The sequence below is a fragment of the Manacus vitellinus genome, unplaced genomic scaffold (assembly GCF_001715985.3).
Source record: "Manacus vitellinus isolate BGI_N305 unplaced genomic scaffold, ASM171598v3 scaffold_16_pilon, whole genome shotgun sequence".
Classification (NCBI taxonomy): Eukaryota; Metazoa; Chordata; class Aves; order Passeriformes; family Pipridae; genus Manacus; species Manacus vitellinus.
In genome coordinates, this window is record NW_021939189.1 from 2,829,213 (window position 1) to 2,852,020 (window position 22,808).

The 22,808-nt window shown below is 49.5% G+C and overlaps 1 protein-coding gene and 1 long non-coding RNA gene across 2 annotated transcripts in view; one reads left to right on the plus strand and one right to left on the minus strand.

Annotated features, from left to right (window-relative positions):
* The window catches only part of IGDCC3 (immunoglobulin superfamily DCC subclass member 3), a 97,348-nt gene extending 76,983 nt beyond the window's left edge, over positions 1-20,365 (plus strand). The window contains 8 exon segments of the mRNA XM_018069837.3: positions 2,688-2,853; positions 11,733-11,980; positions 12,472-12,636; positions 17,422-17,610; positions 17,860-17,964; positions 19,025-19,163; positions 19,370-19,577; positions 19,665-20,365. Of these exon segments, the coding sequence (XP_017925326.3) occupies positions 2,688-2,853; positions 11,733-11,980; positions 12,472-12,636; positions 17,422-17,610; positions 17,860-17,964; positions 19,025-19,163; positions 19,370-19,577; positions 19,665-19,829 (1,385 nt within the window). The 3' untranslated portion in view covers positions 19,830-20,365.
* Positions 20,366-21,044: 679 nt separating this feature from the next.
* The window catches only part of LOC108639111, a 29,893-nt gene continuing 28,129 nt past the window's right edge, over positions 21,045-22,808 (minus strand). Inside the window, exon 3 of the long non-coding RNA XR_001920283.2 lies at positions 21,045-21,681. This is a non-coding gene — a long non-coding RNA (uncharacterized LOC108639111). The remainder of the gene's footprint in view (positions 21,682-22,808) is intronic.

The following is a 22,808-nucleotide window of genomic DNA, read 5'->3' on the forward strand; positions in this document are numbered from 1 at the left end:
CCATTTGCCCCAAGACATGCACCAGCAGCTGCCTGAGGGCACTCTGCCTGAGGACACTGGTATGGACACCAGGTCCAGGGTACCAGAGGAGCATCTCCTTGGAGCAATGTCCATGTTAGGACCCTCGTGGCGTTCAGACCACTTCTTTTTAACTCCATGGATTTCCAGACCATGGGTTTCTGCTTCGACGACCTGGGCCGTTTTGCCACTACAGCTCCACTCTACTGCTCCTTCTGCACCAAAAGGAGTAGGGTGAGACCTGAAAGGGACAGAGCAATGCCTGGGAAAAGCCAGGAGCAGCAGGAACAGCAGAAGGGCATCCAAGTCTTGCAGCGAGGGATGCCATGGAGCAGGGACAGCTCAGCACAGCAGAGGTGGGAGCCATTCCAAGGAGCCTGCTCCCCAGAGAGTTTAAGCAAGTTAAACTGGAGCTGGGGTTTTGCTTTGGTGGTGTTGAGTGGGGCAGCGAAGAGGAGGGGGAACAGGGACCCGAGGAACCTGCGGGGCCATGGCACTGAACAGCACCGCTGGCGCCGAGCCAGCGGCCGCAGCTGCACGTTCGTTACCCCGAGTCACACGCGACACCGCTCCAATTACTCCCTCTTGACACGGGCTAATAAGGGAGGATAAGGAGAGCCGGCGCTTCCAGGAGGGTTATGCCGGATGCTTCTTTCCATATTTAAACTTTGTTTCTGCTGGAACAAACGGTGGGTTTGAGATTTGATGGAGCGAGGGGGAGGCGGAGGCAGAGAGCCAAGTGGGACCTTTAATGAATCTGCATCGAGGAGCTGGAAGGTGGCTGTGCCCTTCCTTGGCATCGTGGGTTTGCACCTGCGAGGACTGCGGGTGCAGCTCGTGAGCCCAGATGAAAACAGGGAGGTGCACAGCCACTTGCAAAATAATTGCTCCCACAAAACCACGCCAGCACAAAGCAGGGGGCGGGAGGATGAGGGAAATCAAGTCTCTAATGTTCTCGCTGCACGCCACAAAGGGACCATTCACTGCAGGGAAGAGGGATTTTCCCCCTGTTTATCCTTGCTCTCAACTTTTATTGAACCTGTGTCCTGAATTTTATTTTAAACTATAGGTCTAGAGGAGTTAAAACACAGGAGGGAAGTAAAAGGACAAGAGGTTGATTGGCACCTGGGAAGTTTAGTGGGAGGTTCTGGAAATATGTGTCCATTTGATTGCTGAGATAAGGTCCATTAGTAGACCAGAGTGCCAGCTGCAGTGGCCTGACAATAAACTCTGTTGGCAGACACCAACGTAAGTGCCATGCTCCACTTCCCTATGATTATTAAAAATGAAGGGGGGGGGTTCCTTTGAGGGGGACGGGCTCTGTGATGAATTTCTGTGTCTTCCTGCTTGCAGGACTTCCAACATGCATGACTTCACTCACACACACAAACCCCTTTTACTGCAGTTGGGCCGTGTTGCAGCAGCAGCAGCAGCGCTCTTCTCTTGCCTGCACGCACCTGGGGAAGAGCTTTATCTGCCTGAACTGCTACAGCAAACCCTGAGGGCTGTTTTGGCCACAAACCACAAGGCTCAGCTCTTGCATCCTGCCTGCAGCCTGGCCACTCCTCAACACGTTTGCTGGACCAGTTTGCTCCCTTCTCCCATCCCTACATCTCTGCTGGTGGCAGAGCCCCCCAGCCTCATGCTTGGAAAATGCCGGTGAGTGGCACTGAGTGGGTCTCCCTGGATAATCTTGCTTTTGTCCAAAAAATTTAACACCAACCATCAGTTATGTGATGTTAGTCAGTGAATTTATTATGGGCCTGTGCCTCGTATCTGTCTTCATTGTGGCTGCTGGTGGTTCCACCTGATTTTGGGTTTCAGTAGCAACATGGAGTATATTTATCACTTTGCCCTTTGAAGCAGAACTGCTTGAATAATCTCACCTCTTTGGCTGTGTCTGTCAGGCCCTGTTTTCTGTAGGCTGATATGCTGGTTTATTCTGATAAGTGATTTTAAATCTAATTTGAGCTGCTGGAAGGGGGAAATCACTTTCTGTTTAAGAATGTTATTGTCAAAGGTGAAAGCATTTGGTGACAAGGTGAGCAGCAGCTACAGGCATGGTGGAGTCTCTTGCCAGGCTTGGCAGGACTCCAGCGGTCCCAGGCTGCAGATCTGGGGTAAAAAAGGTTCCCCAATCTCTTGGTGCCAGGAGATTTGCAGAAAATCTGATATTTACTAGGGAGAGAACTCCCTAACAGGTTGCTGTACCACATCCATACATTTCTTTCCATTTGGAGCAGTTTGCTGATGCTATATGGGTCCTTTGGGCAAAGCTAGGGTGTTGATCTCACTCTGCCATTGATGAAACAGCATATCTTCCCAATTTCATCATTGGGGTTGCTTTCAGTGGAAGACTGGGGAGAGGTAAGGGGGCTTAAACCTTGCTGCTCTTTGTCTGAACCCTGCAGGACTCACCTCAGCTCTCCATCAGTTCTGAGCTGGCCTTCAGATGCCTTCTATGAAGCTGTGACTGCCAGGATGGGCAACCAAATAGCACTGATCACAGACACACCATCCAAACCAGTTATCTGCTGCCTATGCTGTGGCTTGGCCAAGTATCCCATGTTCCCAGTCAGACAAGGCTTACTTGCAAGGTTGCTCTTTGTAGCAGGATAAAGAGGGATCATCATGACTTTTCTCACCCTCCTTCTCCTTCCTCCTCACAGCCCCTGCAGAGTTTGTGCAGCATCCCCAGTCCATTTCCAGGCCAGTGGGGACCACTGCCATCTTCACGTGTGTGGCCCAAGGGGAACCCCCTCCCCAGATCACTTGGCTGAGGAACGGGCAGATCCTGGAGACCAGCGACCACATCAAGCTGAAGAATAACAACAGGTAAGTCCTGCTGGCACTGCAGTGCAAAGGGATGCTGGATTGCTTTCTGCATAGCAAAGAGATGATCTGAAGGTGGAAAGTTCAGAAGGAGATTTGTGGCTTCAATTTGGGCTTTGATACAGTAAAACATTGCTCCTGCTACCTGCATCTTGTAGGCTTATATTTCAGTGCTCTGTGGTTTTTTTGTGCCAGGACATCAGCATTAGATTTTGACTGTTGATACACGAACCTAGTAAAAGTTATTCTTTTGTCCTGGTCATCATCTGGGTATTTCTGGAAGGACTAAATGTTGTCTCTGGAGCTGACAGGAACCACACTCACTCTGCACTGAAGAAACTGTGTTTAACCCCTGAACATTGACCTACCTGGGTGTGCAAATGCAAATACATTAGAAATAATATTTGCACGGAACCTGACTTTCACTAAACTTCAGCCTTTTATCTCACCAGGGAAGAGTGTTTTCTCTGAGTACTAAATAACTGCATTTTCCTGTGAGGGGATGAGGATGTTTGTACTGAGGAAATGATACAGTGGGATGCACTTAGTGGGAAAATTACAAGTCGACGATGTAGTTTCTATGGAAATAGCATGGAACAATATACTACAAAATAATAGCACCTGTGTTGTAAACCTGAATTATTGGTAGAGGTTTGTACTCTGTGGTGTCATATAGCTGCTCTCTATATTAACAAATGTGTCTCATGAAAGCAGCTACCCAACCTCGCTGGAGGTCAGTTTAGACAGTTGGGAAGTGCTGTGCAGGCACCATGACTTGTTCCTCCAGGGAGAAGAGTGAGTTTATTTTTCTAAGTTTCTATATAATACGGCTTTTTGTTTTCAGGTTTGAGGGGTTTTTAAAGCTTTGTTATGTGAAGGATGGAAGAAGGATAAGGTGTGAGTTATGATAAAATCTCTGTCAGTGGAGGTTTTCTCTGAGCTGGGAGTTTTTAGAGCTTCAGGGAGCTTTGTGTGTGCACATACAGATGCCACTCACAGCAGGCTTGTGATCTTCTAGTTCATTACATGGGTTTCTGAGGCATGTCTGCCCTTGTGATACGTACAGAGCGGAGATGGGAGAAGGGAAATTAGTGCATCCCCTTTTATTGATGAGGAAGCAGAGTCAGAAGTGACCAAAGATTTCCAAACTGACACTGAATCCAGCTCTGCGTCGTACCCAGATACCTTGCTTGTGAAATCATTCCTTTTCACTGTTGGAGGGAAGTAGAAGTCAGATCTTTGGTCATGGTTCTGTCTTCTGGCCAGGTCCCTGTGCCTGGAGCTGCTCTACATGTGCGTGTGAGCTGCGACTTGGTGAACGTCACTGGAACCGATTTCTTATGGGAATCATTTAATGCAATTTAGCATCAGTCTTTTCCACAGCGATCTAAATGATCAGATTACAGCATCTGGCACAGGCTGAGGGAGCTCAGCCCGTTCCTGGGGCTCAGCTGACACGTGGCATCTTCTCAAGCCATAGTAACACGATTGTAAAGCTGAGCCCTAAGGCCGCTGTACTCGACAGTGTTGAACTTTTATTTTCTTTCGCACTAGTCTTGGTCTACTCCAACCCCCAGCCTCAGGCAAGTGGCCATGCCTGGTGTTTCCAAAGCTGTCAGTCTGGAAAATGCCCTCGCTGGTGCAGCAGGTCTGGGAGCTCCATGAATTGGAGGAGACACATCAATGGATGGGGGGGGGGGTTTGAGCTTTTTCAAGTTGTCCTTTGTTTCACTCTCACGGGCATGACAAAGTGCTGTAACTCACTTAGTTCCAGGCAGAATCAGTTTGTGGTTATGCCTTGGATTTGTCAGTCTATTGCACTTGGAAAATATATGTCTGTGTAAAGATGGATCTCGAATCTACTAGTAATGAAGCTACTAAACTGCACTATGAGCTTTTTAATTAGATTACATGGTTTCCTAGAAAATTCATTTGGATTAAAACTCTGCTTAATATTGCCATAGAGGTCTGAATGCCCCTGAAGGGATCCTTAGGAAAAAAAAGGATGAGTGAATCATCCCAAAACATATCATGTGCTAATTGATTGCAAAATGTGTCTTTAGGAGCAACTTCATTTTTGTAAATTAACACAACCAGAAGTGAGATCCAGACCTGCAGAAGATGGTGGATTTGAGATGCTGCTTTGCTTCTGCAGCTTTAGACCTACTTCTGTGTGTAGCAGCATGACTGCACAAACCCACAGCTGATGGATCCCTTGGACTGTTGCTTCCCAAAGTTGGGAAGGGCCCTTGGGCATCTCCCTCACCCACACGTGCAGTAGCTCCAAACCCAACCACAGCAAACCCACAAGGTGAGGGGACTCCAGAAGCCCATCATTGCTGGGGTGGGACAGCAGCTTCAGGACAGGGTTGACTGGAAATTGGATGTGGCTGCTGATGCAACACCAGAGAGTCACTTGCTAAGTGATTTCCAGCCTTATAGCACAGTAAAATCAGCCTCACAGGCTGCGTCCGATAAATACCTCCTCCCTCGTGGTCCCTCAGATATGAATTCCCATCACCTGATGTGTTGACGGTTTCTGGGCACATTAGCATTAAAGATCAGCCTTCTGCTGTGCCCTCTCCAGAGGTGGTTGTTATGTTTTGAAAATGCCAGCTGTGTGGGAACAAAATAGCCAATCGATGATTAGCAAAAAATCAAAAGCAGTTCTGGGATAGCGGATAATTGTTAATGAAAAATGCATGAAGGCTCAGGCGTGGGGAATTGTGGGGTTTTCCATTAAAAGCTGTGAATAAAAATGACTGAAGGAGCTGACAGTGGGGCTGCCTTGCCACATTGGGGATGGAGCTGATAGCTGTGGGCTGATGCTGCACTGAACCAAGCTCTCAAATGGAGAAGCTGATGGAGCTTTTTGGACTTTGATGGAGCCATCCCTGTGTCCAGGGTCTATCCCTGTCTGGAGATCTGAGATGCCTGTATTGCTCCTGGAGTGATTTGGGTTGATCACAATCCAAATGCCTGAGAGGTGTAATGGGCATTTCTAGCAAAATTCCCACCTGGCATCACCAGCCATCCCAAAAGCAGAAGTATCACTGCAGGAGGAAGGGGTGGTTACTGGCCAAGCTAACCATGGCCATGTTTAAAAATCATGCTTCTATGTTATTGCTTCAAAAATTACAAGGAAGCATGAAATAGTCCCTGAATCATCACTCTGAAAGGTTTATTGCTTTTCTACCTTTGACCCAATGAGGTTTGGGGAGGTAATTTTCAGCCCAGAAGTATATCACACTATAGGGTTTATGTTGCCATAATAGCAAGGAACAAAGGCCAACATCTTCAGAGGAGGCGGGCTCTAAATATTGATTTTTCAAGAAGATTTTATTTACAAAATGGTAATTAAGGGACTTCATTTGTTCCACCAGAACAAATGCTTTGTTAGCATCCAGGCTCAGGTGGCGTTTGCTCTCCTTGGTGACCTTTGCTGGTAAACTGTCTCCTTTTTAAATTCCTCCTCACTGGTCTGCACTTGGTTTAGTGCTCTGGGAATGTCTCACTTCAAGGGCTGTGAATGTTCAAGGTTCATCAGGGAAAATATTTCTTCTTAAATGAACTTAAGGACAACTTTGCTCTTCTTGAACTCGTCATGCTGCTTAATCTCAGCAGTGATACAGAGAGGGGCCTTCAAGCACAAATATCCAAGCACTTAGGACCAGACAACCTTTTTGGTACCAAACCCAGGGAAACCAGAGCCTGTTTTTCACAGAGTGGCTTTTTTCTGTAAAACCCACATTAACTGGGTGCAGAGAGATGCAGATGGGTTTGTACATCCCTTTGTGGTGCACACACCCCACAAACTCTTGGATTTGTAGGGATTTGGAACCCCTTAAGGGAGGATAGAGCAGCCTACAGGTTCTTTATGCCGTGCGTTTGAAAGCTGTTGTGATTGTGGGAAGGGTACCATATAGCAAATCATATTTCAGTTCCCATGACAAATAAGTATGTGGAGGACTGGGATGTGAACCAGCTGCTCCTTATTTAAGAATAATTTATGGGTTTGACTTTGGAAGACATATGGAAATGGCCTTTGCAAGGAGTCTCTGCACGAGCATCCAAAGCCTCGCTAAGCAGTAGGGCATCAGTGTGATCCTGAGGTGTTTTGTGCTTCCCCATGGTCCTGCAGAGGACTTTTCTGTTCCCTCCCTGGGAAAGGATTCAGTTAAGTCTGAGATTGCACTCTCTGGTTGATGAAAACAGAGTGAGTGGCTGGGACCAGCAACACCCCTCCAGAAGCTGTGCTTGGGTGAGTCTGTAACGGCAGAATCGGGCTGTGATCCTGGCCAGGGGGCTGCAGTACCTGCTGAATATAAACCAGTTGGAAAGAGTTCCTTCTCCTGCATAACCCGACCCAATTTCACCTAGGATGCCCTATGTGATATTTAATTTCTGGATGTGAAAGGACATGCTTCTGAAGGACTGGGGGTGATATAAAGTGTCCCTCTGAGCTGCTGAGTGTCACTCTTCAAGGTTTGCATCTTATTCTCAGCCTGTATGAGGGAATCTTCAGAATACAGGGCATTTCTGCAAAGCTGCCAAGAGCCAGCACAGCGGAGGGCAAAGGCTCCTTTCCCCCCAGCTGGCAGCCCAGGGATGGATCATCCAGTGCAGTACGGCACAACACAGTCCATAACAAACAGAGCAGGGATGGGGCATCCCAGTGTGGCACTGGTGGCTTTCTGTAGGTGCTGGCACTTAAACCGCTGTCCCTGCTGGCCACAGCCTGTGCTCTGCATTAATTTCACCACACTCCCTCCTTTGTGCCTGTGCGTGCACAGGCCGATGCCCTTCCAGATGGGCCCCTCTTCTTTGTGCTGCTGAATCGATGGAGAGGCTTCCTTCAGCTCACAGACTTTTTCAGAGGAGCCTTTGGAAAGCCAATCTCCGGTCACCGGCCTGGACCCCTGACCCGAGCCAGATCAGTCATCCTGATTGCCTATGAGCTGGGAAGACAGCTTGGGAATACCGCGGCTTTGGAGCAGCGGAGGCCTCTCGTTTCAGCTCAGCCGGGTGTGAATCTGCAGCGGCTCCTCTCCCCACTTCCATCAATGCCTGTCAGGGCATTGTGCGGGGATGTGATGGAGCCCTGGGCTCGCCGAGCAGCTCTGGTGACCAGCAGAAAGCCTTCTGGCATCTCGCCTCGTCTGACGTGCTCACGGCGCTGCCAGTCTGGCACTCGCGGGAAAGTTTTCCCGCAGCAGATGTCCCAGAGTGACAGATCTTTTTTCCTGTTGACGGGAAGAAATAAAAGGACACTGCATATTTCAGATGGTTGACTCACAGAGACGCTCTGCACCTCCTCACGCGGCAACTACATATTTTCCTTTTGTTTGAGCTTCCTTAAAAAAAAAAAAGAAAAAGACAAAAAGCAGCGAAACCTGGTACTGAGCACTGGCCCTGCTGCACCTCATCCTCCACATCCTGGGAGGTGATGCAGTGGGTGAAGGCAGGGAGAATTTGGCTGTAGCTGAGGTGGAAATGGATGCACAGATATCAGCTGGGATGATGCTGGGGTTCATCTAACTCACTGCCAGCCCCTGCCCTCCTCAGGGCAGCTGCCAGTTTCCGAGGTCACGCCTGGGCTTGCAGGAAGCCTCCTTTGGAGGTCTGCCCGTGGGTGCCAGAGGGTCCCACAGAGAGAGAAAACCCTTTTTCTTACAAAGATGATGTTTAGATGCTGGGCATTCTGCTCACCAATTTCTCCACACTCGCATAGCCAAAAATCCAGCTGTGTTACTGCCCCCTTGCCTGTACATCATTCCAGGTAATGTGGGCTCCAGGTGGCCAAGACTCTCATTTCACAGCTCATCCAAACACAGCTGAGTAAATCTCAATGAAAATGACCTTTTTGAAGCCTGAAGCAAGTTTCCAGCTACCTGCCATGTCAGCTTTGCATAGAATGTTTTATTTATTCCTTCTGACTCGACTGTGCATGACAGAGGCTCTGCTCAGCTCTGGGTCCCAGTGGCCAAGTGTTGTCCTTCCCAGGACCACTGGCATCCTGCACATCATCTGTGTCATGTGTGAAGAGCTTTGCTCACTCCCCAATCCTCCCAGGAGAGAGAAATCTTTGGCCTCAGAATCGCACCATTGTCATCGGGTTCCTTGCACTGCTTTCCAGCCTCTTCCCTCCTCTGCGTCTTTTCTTCTCCCCACGTAAAAGAAATTAAATACACTTGGAGGCAGCAGAGCCTAAAAACTCCTTATTCCAGGGCTGCTTTGTGCCTGGGAAGCTGAGGGCTGCTCTTGACTCGTGTGCCAGCCCGGCCTGGCCACTCCTGGGTGCCCAGATGCGCAGCAGCCACATGGAAATAATCCCTGCACTGACGGGGCAGAGGGAAGTGCTGCTGCTCCTTCCACACATCTGCTTTGTGCAGGGCTGGGAGTGCAGCTCTGGGATGGCGTAATCCTGCCTTCTGCCATCTGTCCTCGAAGGAGTCAGCCCTTGTTGACACAGCTGAGCCACACATCGGGTCCTTCCTCCCTGCACCCCCTCCCAGCTCTGCCTTTCTCCTTCCATTTAATCAGATACGTTGAGCCCGTGGCTATGAGAGGAGCTTAGGGCTGATTCTCGAAAATCACCATATCAGCTGAAACCATCACATTTGATATTCCATTTACAATGTTTCCAAGGAAACAAAGGCACAGGACATAAATAGATGACTGTTAAACATTTGCTCACTCACCATGGCCCTCGATAATTTGCAAGGCAGAAATAAGAATATTAAATCAACAGCAATAATAAATTTTAATACAGGAAGGCCAATATTTTGCTGCAATTAGAAGAAGCATTTGTTCTGACATACAGGCAGGCAGTGGCAGGTTATTTATCATCTCCACTTCCAATGTTCAATTTTTCATTTACATAAAAGGCAACTTTGATTATGATTCCCAAAAAGCCATGAAGTGCTCCTTGCATCAGCAGGAATGCTTGGGATTTACTTCTGTGCAGCCAAGTCCCACGTCCACCTGGAATTCACTGCAGGAGAAGAAAGTAATTTATTTCTCCCTAGAAGCAAGCAGTGGGTGTGGATTTGGTTAGTTTTGGGTCATTTCTTACAGAAAAACAGCAAAAAGCTCATGTGAGCTTTGACCTAAACCAAGAAGATAATGCTGGAGCTTGGAGGCCTTGTGGTCTCCGAAGCATTCATGTGGAACCAGAAGTAAACCACAGTGCAAAGGAATTGGACAGGACTGGAAATATGGATGCAGAAACAGGGATTAATCCAGAGTGGGGCACATATGGGTGACTTAAGGGCATTGTAAGCATATTTTATCACAACCTGAGCTGCTGCCTCGGGGTTGGGTAAAAACATCTTCAATGTCAAAGGCTGCCTTTCCAGTTCCAGCTTGGAACTGGAGACGGTGTGACATTCCCCACCCCATGTCTTGGAAGGGAGAGACACTGGGTATTTATTTATTTATTTAAGTGGCCTCGTGTCTGATAGATAGATAGTTGCAGGTCTTAGACTCATAGAATCATTAAGGTTGGAAGAGACCTCCAGGACTGGATCACGTTGTTCCTGGCTTAGTTCTGAGCAGAGCTTTCACTGATAGATCCCTGTTTGTGAACAGATGTTATTAAGAAAAGCTGCTTTGCACGTTCAATGACAAGACAGAGCTAATCTGTCACACAACTCTTTCTGAGTCAGTATTTGCTGGTGGTGCAACCCTTGAGCTGGTCTTGAACTTGCTCTGGTTTTCCACAGCCATTGCTAGAGTCACACAGTGCAGGAAGGGCCTCCAGCTCATGCGGCCACGTGTACAAGGACTCTGGTTGTCCCTGTGCCCATCAAGCCACTAAACACCTCTGCTGGAGGTGGTGCAGAGGTGGGCACCGTGCTCAGGAAGGCACTTGTTTGGGAGGCTGGTAAACGGCTGGTTTTCCCCCGTCCTTTAGGAATGTTTTCCACCAGTGTAGCCAGTGCCTGTCTTTACCTTGGACAGTGAAAACGGCATCTAAGCCTGATGTGGAGGCACCCAAAAGCAGGCTGGCATAACTGTTCTGGTTGTTTCACTGGGAGGGAGCAAGCTTTGATGCACCAGCATCAAAAACACGCTCAGAGGCCTTGCAGACAAAACCTGTGATTTTCTGGTAAGCTTTGGGGTTTGGCTCGTGGTGATAGTGTTTCTGGAAGTGCAGAAGCCAGAGCTGAGTCTGTAACCCTGTTGGATAAGTCAGCTAATCCCAGTGTTACCCTAAGACAGCTCTAATGTGCTATAATGCAATTAGAGCATCACCAGAGGGCTTTCTGGCTGCATTTGATTAAACTTGGCTTAGGAACCATGTGCAGTGCCTGGATGGGTCTCACTGGTGTGTACTGGAACTAAGCCAGTTAAAGCTGATTTGGGTGTGTGGATGCACTTCCCAGAATCTCAGAATGTTCTGAGTTGGAAGGGACCCATGAGGATCTTCAAGTCCAACTCTGAAGTGAATGGCCCATACAGGGATTGAACCCACAACCTTGGCATTATTAGCAGCAGGCTGTAACCAACTGAGCTAGTCTCAGGGTCCCTTGCCAGAGAGTCATCTCTGTGGTGTGGCTGGGATCCTCCTGAATCCAGGGCTTCAGATCCTGCTGTTCCCATCCCACCCTGTGGGATATCCACATCTGGCTGTACTTGAACCACAGTATCTGCAGGCTGAGAAAATCTGCCCAGTCATGGGTTCCAGGGAATGACACATCCACCTCCTGGGCTTTTCCTTCCCCAAAATAACCAGCCCACAGCTTCCTGGGAGCTTTCTGTGGAAGCAGAGGCTGGGGGGTGCCCTGCCATTGGAACCAGCGTGGATGCCGTGGTGTGGCTGCAGGGATGTGCTGCAGAGCAGTCAGTGAGATGCTTGTCCCTCTGGTGTCCCCCCACAGCACTCTGTCCATCTACGGGATCAACCAGACGGACGAGGCCATCTACCAGTGCCTGGCGGAGAACAGCGCGGGCTCCACGCAGGCCAGCGCCCGCCTCACCGTGCTCTGGGCCGACGGGCTGCCCAGCCCCCCACAGGCCGTCAGGGCGAGACTTGTCTCTGCCACCCACCATCCAGGTGTCCTGGAGAAAGCCCCTGACAGACACAAGGAGATCATCGGCTACGTGCTGCACATTCGGAAAGCCGCAGGTACGGGGCTGCACCCGCTGCCCAGAGCGTCCCCAGCCTTCCCTTGATTTACCCACTAGGTAAAACCAGGGAGTCTGTGCTGCTATCCGTGTCCTCCATCACCTCCCTGTTTCTGAAGGATGGAGATGAGGCTGTAGTGCTTCTGTAAATACCAAAAACATGGAGAGGGTGAAGCCATGTAGTCAAATCTTGCTGCCCATGTAGGTCTCTGGCAAAGCACACAGAAATTATTGAATCAGGGAATCATAGAATGGTTTGGAAGGGACTTAAAGATCATCCAGTTCCAATGCCCTGCCATGGGCAGGGACACCTTCCACTAGACCGGGTTGATCCAAGCCCCATCCAACCCGGACTTGAAATGTAAGCAGAAAAGTGTGTGGGCAGGTGCATGTCCCCCCAGGGACCACAATTACCACTTGCAAGATCTGTTCAGTCTCTTCACCTCTGGCAAAGCCTGACGCCGCTCTGTTCTCTGTCCCTTTGCCTTTCAGATCCCGTCGAGATGGAGTACCAGGAGGCTGTTAGCAAGAGCACCTTCCAGCAGCTGGTGACTGATTTGGAGCCCTCGACCAGCTACAGCTTTTATATAAAGGCTTACACCTCCCGGGGTGCCAGCAAAGCCTCAGAAGTCACGGTGGTGAGCACGCTGGGGGAAGGTAAGGAACGCTTTGCGCTTGGACCATCAGATGCTGACACCCGCTGTGCGTAACCACCGCGCGGGCACCCTGACACCACCCGGAGCGCTTTGGCACACAGCCTGGGGTGGTGAAGCTCCTTGTTTCCGCTCTTCCTCACTCTCTGGGATACTGTGTAAAACTCACTTGTATCGTTACAGGGGGGTTGACTGATTAAAGCGCAGCATCGCCTCTCACAGCTGATGTTGTAGCAGGGGGTGAGTGCAAACCTGCCTGGTCTCTGCATTGCAGCTGCTCTGGGCTGTTCCTAAACTCCTTGCTAAATGCAAATTTCCTGCTCAAGCAGCATCTTCCAGCAGTTCTGGTACTCACAGCTCTTACTTGATAGGTGATACACTTTTTAAGGTTTGATTATTTTTCACTCTACTCTGAACAATTCACACTAGAGCTGAGCTGTCCTGACCTACAAACACCTGCCTTGTAACAGCCTTCTGTTTCAGTGGGACATTAGGGTGACCTCCAAGGCTTTTTGGCTGACTTGGCCACCAGTTAGCTTCCCCAGTAAGAAAGTGGGTGCTCTAATGCAGGACTCTTGCACACAGAAACCACAGCCCCAGTGTGATCTGTCAGCTGGCATTTTAGGAACGTTTTCCTAGAGACTCATCTGCCTCTCCAGCCCCTCTGAATCCTGGCTTGTCTCACATGGAGACTAATTTCTTAAGAACATCATTCTCATGAGTGCTCAGGAATTATGACTTTGCAGTGCAGAGGGCCTTGGGTGTGAGGATGTTATTTAGGATCAAATGAAAGAGTGTGTTGACTTCCAGGTGGGGGATCCAGTTCTCATTCTGCTCTGAGCCCTTGCAGATATTTATTACAGAATTTAAGCAGCACCACCAATAAATCCTCGCCCTGCTGGGTTGTTGCCCTGCAAGTTTATTTTCCTTGGTACTCTGCAGGGAATCAGTCACCCTTGGAGTTTGTTTTTCCTTCCAATTTAAAGGCAGAAGGATGCACTAAGGCAAAGCTTGAAACTCCTTGACCCGGGGCTCTGAGTTCAGTCACAGGAGCTACAAGCCAGCCATGCTCCATAGAACTTGGTGGCTCTGCAGAAGTCTGGGTCAAGGGAGAAAGGACTTTTTGTCATGATTACCTTCAATCACAAGAGAAATAGTTAGGGATCTGGTAATGGGATCATAAATTTCCTGGCTCTCTGAACTTTCAAGGCATGACTGTCCTGCTTTGCTGTCCTTTAAAAAGGGCTTGTCCTGTGTAATGAAGCTTCAGCAATTAGCTCTCTGATCAGGAGGGACAAGCTGCCTTGGTTCAGATCACTCAACCCCAGCCTGTGTTTGACTTGTAGGAAGGTAAAAAGAGATTTAAATGCCTCAGTTGGCTTCATTTGCTCACATTTCTTCACTTGGGTACCTGTTGCCTTCTGCTCACAGAGGAGAGAGTCAGTCAGAGAGCCAGGATCTGGTGGCTTTTGTCACCAGGTTAAGGTTTCGCTGCAGATTTGCCTCTTCTCACAGCCAAGATGTTTCACCCTGTGCCGTCCCAAGGTGCACAGGACAGCTGTGACCCTGCTGGGCTTGAGGAGCCCCTGGATCTGTGCTGACAACCTCAGAAAGGGATGGGTTTTCCAAGACATGCTGTACTGGCAGCCAGGGATGGGTGGATCTGGCAGCCAGGGGTGGCTCGGTGGAGCCCGGATAGCACTTGTTGGAGTGGCCAGCAGGGATGCTGCCAACTGGAGACTGGTTTGAGTGAATGTGTTCAACTGGTATTGTCTAGAGTAGGAATATGAAATCTTCCTGAGAAATACTGAGGAGCAGGGCTGCTTTTGGCTTGGGGCCATCAGCTTTTCAGGGGTAGCAATACGCTGAGAGCACGCTTGGCTGAAGCCTCCAATGCTTTCTAGATGCTCCTTCCTGTGTGCCAGTGCTAATTCTGGATGGAAAGTAGAAGGGATGACACTGTAGAGAAACAACCCAAGTGAACCTTGTCCTCCAGAAACTTCACTCACTGGGAAGGTCCTCCTGCCTCCTCCCTGTCGTTCTCCTTTACGCCGTTTCACAAATGCTGTGGTATTTTAAACCTCAAACGCTCTCCGCTTCATTAAGCAGCACACACTCCTTGTTCTTGTCTTTTAATGCTTTTTAGGGTTTTCTCCAGGACTTTTTGACATTTCTCTAGGATGAAGACTGTTCCTTTAGTCATCTTCGGCTAAAGACGCCTTCAAGAAGAAAGTTGAAATGACCTGGGGAAAATTCCAAACAGCACGGAAGAGGAAAACAAGTATCCCAGCCCTTAGCATGAGGGAGATGCCTCACTTATAGTAGCTCCATATTATGTCTTATATATACTTCTGTGAAGCACCTATCTGCTGGTGTGTGTACCTATATTTACACACACACAGATATACTCCATTGTATACACTTATTTGTGTAATCACATTATAAACAGCACGTGCATTCTGCAAGTGCATCTACCTATAATCAGTATTATACATATATATATATATATACTCAAAGTTTGAATAAATACGATATATTTCATACTTTGAAGGAGAGATATTCTTGTGGTTTTTATTAAATGTAAGGCTCTGCAACCGTAAAATAAAGCCAACTCTTCGCAAATCAGGATGGCCCACATCAGTGTTTCTTTGTCCATGGGATAATATGATAATTTCCCTTTCTGTGGTGTTTTCACCCGTGGTTTGGAAAATGATGCTTTAAGCAAGAGTCTAACTTCTCAGAGCGGGGATTTTGCCCTAGAGGGAATTGGGAGAACGAGAAAAAAGGAGCATTTAATTGGATTGCAAAAATTCTCAGCCTCGGGAGGAATGGTACCTTCTGGTATAAATAGAATTTACTCTGTGTTTTGCACCCAGGAATTGCTAAGTTCAGCCTTCCCAGCAATGAAATGGACCTCAGAATAAATCCTAGCAAGAAGAAGTACTTCAGCCCATTTTTTTTCCATTGGCAACTCTCAGGCAGGATGGGATCTCATTAACCTGACCCAGGATACTGGGTCTTTCCTCCAGAATCCACGTGGAGATGCTCAGCAGTCAGCAGGGACTTTTTTATCTCCGTGTGCTTATTTGGAGGGCATCAGGCAAAGCCCCTGCAGCCTGAAGTGGGGCATCACTTTGGGAAGAGAGAGGGTTGTGCAGATCCTCCTGCTCACCTGGAGAGATGTCCTTCCTTTAAATCTCCTTGTGGAAAAACTTGAGCTCTCAGTGCCTGGGAAAAGGCAAATGGTTGTGCTGTGCAGTTTTACTTTTACCAGTAAATTGAGGAAATGCCCTTTTTAGCTCTCATCAGTCTCAGATTGACACGGCCACGTTCCATCTGCTCTTCACCATCGCTCACTAATGGTCGTGCTGAACTCTCTGCCAAGGGCTGGGTTTGCTTGTCCTTAGAGACCATTTGGGGAAAATCAAGCCAGAAAGCAGCTTCAGTCCAGTGCAATCCCAGCAATCCTTACAGTTGGGAACTGCTGAGCTTGTAATCATGTGGAATTGGAAAAATAGCTCTGCCTCAAAGCCTGGAGGCTGCTGGAGAAGCAGGGCTGTTCTGCTGGATAGTTCTGCTGTGGGATGTAGCCAGGCTCACTGCCTGGTGCACAAAAACCCTTTTCCCTCCTGGTGCTGGAGCAGAGCCCTGGGCAGGGCAGAGCCTGCAGCACCTGGTGCTTTGCACCTTCTGGATGGTGCCAAAGGCTGGGGAGGTGATGGGAGCGTTTGGCCTGAGGATGTTTTGTGGAAATGAGGGTAAAAAAAATCATTGGTGAAATGTCCAAAATACCCTGCTGAGACACATCTTGGTGTTGGTGTGATCAGTATAGGAGAAATGGAGGGTGGGGGAAGCGTGGGTCTGTGCCCTAGTGCTGCAGAAGGCTCGGGGCAGGGCTTGGTGCAGAACCAGCTTTGGAAAACCCAGATATATCTGCATCCTAAGGAAATTGGCTTTGGTTTGCAAACCTTTGCCTCTCGGCCCAGGCTGATGGGGTGGGGCTGGGCAGCTTTTTGGGGACCTGGGGAAGGAATGACCTGTCCCCCTCTACAGCACACCCCAAGAACCAGGGCAGGGTTTTGGGGTACTGAGCAGAGCAAAAGGTGTCCTGGTGGACTTTGAATCAGGTGCAGCAGCAGGGACATCCTCCCAGCTAACCCCCCATGCACCCCTAAGGCCAGGTAAGTGCCTGCCTCCCAAAACAAGCCATCCCCAGCTGCGCAGGGATCTCAGGCTGCTCAGGTGTTTAGGGCTGTTGATGAAGATGACCCTGTTCTCTCTTGAATCCCCAGCACAGAATCACAAACCTCTGTCCTAAAGCCGATGGGGAGAGCAAGCCCCCTGCACCCTGCAAGCCAGTGCAGGTACCTGGCACGCTTATAAGATGGATGTCTCCAGCTCCATCCCTTCTGGTTCCTTCCTCCCTGGGGGATTAATCACTGTGAAAGGTTCTTGCCTCAGGGTGAGGGCAAAAAAGTGGAATTTGAGAACGCCTTGCCAAAGTTGCTGCATTCCTGCCTTGACCCGACTGGGCCGAGCATCAGATTGCAACTGAAGTGTAAAAGTAGCTTCTGCTTGCTGGTCTGAGCAGAGGAAACCCTTGGAAACTCCTTCAGCTCCATGAAGAAGTTCAAAACTGTTAAACCAGATTCTGGTGTGCTCTGATTTTTCTCAGTCTCAGCTGGCACATTCTTTGGCGCAGTGACCGCAGGGAAAGGCTGCTGGGGAATTTCTCATTATGCAGACTGAAAAGCACATGCAACCCACTGTCTTTCTCTCTCTGTTTCAGTCCCAGCCATGCCATCCCTCTTTATTAAAGTCATTAACAGCACCGCCGTGCAGGCGACGTGGGAGCCCTCCATCAAACTGGGCCAGCACGAAGGCTTCAAGCTGTACTACCGCAAGGTCCACCTGGCCCAGTACACAGGCCCAGTGCTACTGGCCAGCAACGTCACAGCCTACAACATTACCCACCTGGGTGAGTATGGTGACACCCTGTTCCGTGTTCCCGCCCCGGGAGGGTCTGTCCTAAACAGCAGGAGAGAGCTGGCATGTGTTGCCCAACCACTAAATGAGAAATGCAGGAGCTCTCCCCCAGGTTTTGGAATGCTTTCCCATGAACAGGTAGTTCTTTGCAGCATCCTGTGTGTATTTGGTAAGATGTTCGTTTCCCAAACAAGCCTCACTCGTGGTGACACCTGGACTGTCCTTGTGTCTCCCCCGGCAGACGCGTCGGTGGTGTACGAGGTCAAGCTCCTCGCCTACAACCAGCACGGGGACGGAGACTCCACTGTCCGCTTCGTGTCCCTGAGGGAAACCGTGGAGAGGACAGGTGAGGCAGGATGTGGGTCTTGGTGGTGGTTTGGGAAACTGCTCTGCAGGAAGGTGGTGAGGCCAGACACATCCCCCAGACCCCTGTGGCTCTCACCTTTAGCCACTCGTTTATTTTCAGCATCACAAGTAGTGCTGAAGCAAAACCCTGCAGGGCTGGGACCACCTGGTGCTGGCCCTGGGGTGGCTTCCTGACCATGTGGCTTGTACCATCCCCATTGGCCAGTCCAACCTGATGACTTTTGGGGATAAAACTAACCCAATGTTCCTGTAATTGCCAGTTTTGTCCCATAAGCTTGAGCTAGAGGCGAAGCCATGAACATGAACAAGCCCCCATGCCTAGGCTAAGAGCTGCCATCCTCAGGTGAGATGTGATGCACTGAGCATCTCCACTCTCCTGGAGCTCTCCTGGATGTTTTGACCTTCACTAGTCAAAAGGGAGGGCACGTGGCTTTGGAATGGGGAACGGATGCAGAGCACAAGTGCTGCTTTATGTGGCAGCAGAGGGGAAACCTCTAGAGGGAATCTCTTAACTGATCACACCTTTCATATTCATCTATGTGTAAAAAACATCCTGCTGCTCTTGGAAGCCTTTTAAGCCTTCCAGTGGGAATATCTTCAAGAGATAGTTATAACTCCTCTGTCTGTATTGGAGTAAATACTAATCTCACTGGCATCTGCCTGCTCATTGCTTTCCATCAGGTCTCAGCCTGCTCTGGCATGGTCACCACCTCTCATCTCCCACCTTGGGCACAGGGGATGGCAAAAATTAACATCAGAGTCTTTTCTGTTCATTAATTGTGTCTAATGACAGCAGCCAGGTAATGGGGCTGGCTCACTATGGAATTCCAGTCCTGTGCTTGCTCTGAGTGTCTTCTTGGAGTGCCAGGAGCAGGGAAGCTCCTTCAGCAGGCAGTGACCCCCCTGCCAGCTCTGCATCTTTATCTCCTCTTCCCATACACACAGCCCAGGCTCCAGCTTTGGCTCTGGGCTCCCCAAAAGCTGGAGGAACAATAGGAGAGAAACACCACTGACTCCCCAATCCCCCTTTTTTCTGGCAGTATTGAATCCCCCCTGTGATTGCATGAAGGACGAGCAGAACAATAAAACCTCCACGACCGGCATCATCATCGGGATCCACATCGGCGTCACCTGCATCATATTCTGCATCCTCTTCCTCATGTTCGGGTACCGAGGAAGGTAGGGATGCTCATGTCACTGCTCAAAAGAGGTGATGGTCCCTAATGCCATGTGGGTGTCGCACCCTCAGTGCAATGCTGGACTTTATAGGATGGATTGAAGGATGAAGGAACGTAGCATAGGGATAAGGCAGACTCAGGCTTGGGGGAGGGAATGGGGGAGGAACCATCTTTCTCACCCTCAGGCTCCATCTCTTTATTTTTCAGGCTGCTGATGTGCAAAAACGTGCAGGAGCAGCTCTCAACCCCACAGATCCCCAGGAGCCAGCGGAGCGCCGCAAGCCTCGTCCTGAACGGGGCCGCTCGCAGGGACAGGGACGACCGGGACTTGAACGGAAAGCAGCTGGATATGAACGAGCTGGAGAGGTTATTCCCAGCATCCCCATCCCAGGAGCAGCAGGATAAGGGAATGACGGTAAGTCCAGCGGGATGGGAGCTCACCTGGCTGCATGGCTGAGCGCATCAGACGTTGTCACTGCACTGTCCCCTTCTCTCTCCTCAGTCGGCTCACAGCCCGCCGGCCCCCCACGACGACACCCAGATCTCCACACTCCCTCTGGACGAGTTCAGCATCATCGAGGAGCAGCCAGACCCCCTCCCAAAACCCTCCCGTGGCAGCAGCCCCCCTGCTCCAGCTCCCGACCACGGTCCCGCCAATGAAGGATAAAACTGCCAAGACTCGAAGCCTCTTGTGGGAGTTACCAGAAACCAAACCCGCGGCTGGTGATGTCTTTACGAGTTGTCAATCTCAGGTCAATTGAAGATTTCTACGGTCTGATTGTTATTTTTTTGTTTTGCTTTATTTTTATATATATATATAAATATATATATATGTATACAGCCTTTTGGAAACTCTGTGAAGTTTTATCTTTCTGACCTCTCCTTCGAGCCTCTCGGTGTGTTTCTTCCGATGACGGCTTCGTGGAGACTGGTCACGATGAATTTTCCCCTCAGCTGCTAAGTAACAGACTCCTTGGCAGAGTTTGACAAACTCTCCCGTCTCTGACAGACTGGGAATATGGTGGAGCATCTCCTGGCATCCCAGACTTTTTCCTGATCAGCAGCTTTAGGACTACTTTTTGGATCTATTTTTTATTTCCAGAAGACTGGATTTGGAGAAATCCTTCTAACTTGACTCCAAAAATCGAGGCCCAGGAAGGCTGTCTCTCCGTGGATTTGATGACTTTGTACACTTTTGCTATTTCTCAGGATACTTTTTTTGCTGATTGACTCTAAATAATATGAAAAAAAAAGGGCAGAAAAATAAAAAAAAAAGAGTGTGTGTGTCAAAGGATGCCTGAGGGCTACTGAAAGACTTGGACAGACAACCCGAGTGAACTCAGAACCTACCTCAACCGGAATGAATGTCTTCTGGGAAGCAGAAATGCCTGCGTCTTCCTTCGTGTTCAAAAAGCAAGTAGCATAGCACTTGGTCAGTACAAGCATGGTCCTACCTCAGCAGTCACGCTCTGTACCTGCCGCCCCGGCGGCTTCGTCGTCGTCGTTCCCGTGTAAAGCACTTCCAAACCTTTGAAAGCAATGTTCTACCTCAAGCATGAGAGAAGCTCGTGTGTGAGAGTGTGAGAGTGAGTGTGAGTGTCTGTGTGTGTGTGTCTGTGTGTGTGTGTCCTCTCCTCTCCCCCAGTTCCTGCCTCTCCCACCCTGCCCCTCAGGAAGCGCGATGCTTCACTAGTGTTATGAGCTTTACTTTTAGGGGCTCCGGTGTGATTTTGGAGATTCCTGTCGTGGTTTTTTTACTTTAAAGATTGTTGGGGCTGTCACAGACAAGCAGTGTGGTGCTCTCTGGTTTTCCCTGGCATTGCTGCCCTCCCAGGGCTGATTTGGGTGCTGGTGGTGGCTGCCTCAGTCCATTTTGGGTGTATAGAGATGGAGTGCTCAGCTGCCAGCATTGGAGCCAGGGCACCTTCCTGCCTTGTCACTGTGCTGATTCCCAGCAGGATGATTTATGGCACGTGCCAGCATAAGCACCATAACACACCCCTGGGGGGTGGCAACCTGGATGTCAACATCTAGTCCCAAAGCCCACCCTGCCGTAGGAGCGCCCACGGGCAAACAAACCCTGAGACAGTACTTCCAGAACCCCCTGAGAGGCTACTGAGCTGCTCCCAGCTCTTCCAGCGCATTTCCAGCCACAGGAGAACATCCAAAGGATGAGTGGAGCCAAAAAGGGCTCAGTTCCCTGGGAAGGACAAGGCGAGGAGGATGCTGGGGGCTGCCGGCAGCTGCCCCTTCCCGATGCCCAGGGTGGGCAGAGGAGCTCCTGACACCAAAGAGAGGGTTTGTCCCCTCCAGGGATCAACCACCAAACTGCCACTGTGGGGTTTGGGTTGTCCTGGCGTGGTGCAGCCTCGTGAGTCGGTGTGTGACCGGCATCATCCGTGGGGTGAGATGGGGGCAGGGACGGTGCCTGTTCCCTGCCACGTGGGTTGGTTCAATCCAGGCGAATGTGAAGGTTTGAACTCTCTGTGTAAGTGGTGGTAAATCAAATGTTGCCGTATCTGCAAGGACAGTGAAAGGAATCAGGAAAGGAAATGAGTTTTAAGTTTTAAAAAAGGTATTAATTGTATTTTTTTAAATGGTACCAGTGGGAGAGTCCCTTGTGTGAGAAACATCCCCATCACTTGCCCAGCTGGCAGTGGGATGCTGCCCATGGCCGTGCAAATAATACCACACACAGGAGGATGAGCAAACGCCTCTTCCCTGTGCTGGGCCGGGTTAGCTGGGAGCAGGACTCTGCCCTTCCACATCATCTGCCTTGGCCCTAGCAGATTGAATGGCACCAACCTCGAGAGCAAGGAGCTCTTGAGGCTTGGTGTTCCTAGCCCCCTCCCATTATAATTCCTCTTCCTGTTGACATCAGGCAGGACAAAAAAGATGTGAAGGGTTAAACTTTGGCGTTAAGCCCCCAAACAGCCTCTCCCCACCCCACCAAAGAGGCTAGATGGGCCATCAGACCCATCGATCCCTGCTCCCAAGGACATGGGGGGATGTTCCCTTTTGTGACGCTGGACCTGGAGACAGCCTGGGAAGGGACTGTGGGGGGACAGCGCCATGTGAGTCCAACAGCACAGCCCATCACAAGAGATGGAGGATGGAAAGGGCAGGAGGGAGGAGGAGACACCAAACAGTTCAAGTTATAACCTCATATCAAAGACAACCCGATCCTCTCCTGCCATCCCACTCCCACCCCAGCCCAGCTTTTCTTGTTATTGTTTTTTTTGGTGTGTGTAACGTCACCGTTCACATTGAATAAGTACCGTTGCCAAAGTGAACACAAAACCTAGAGTAGCGTTCAGCTCAGACTTCCTGAAGCTGTGAACATGCTATTAATTTAATATCATATTATTGTGATATTGTAATAGTAACAAGTATTTGTCACTACTTCCTTTTATTAAAGGGAAATGCTGTGCCATTTGACTAGTTGGAATACGATAGTGTGTCAAGAGTAGAGCTTTTTCTTTTGGTTTTTTTTTTTAATTATGCAGAAATGTGGTGGCTTAAACTAATGCAGATTCTGTGTTGGTTTGAGACAGTTGAAGATGGATGTAAATCTTTAAAGACTATTTTTTAGAAGTCTAGCTTTTCCTCTTTTTTGGGGTTTCTTTTCCACTCTTTTCAATCCGTA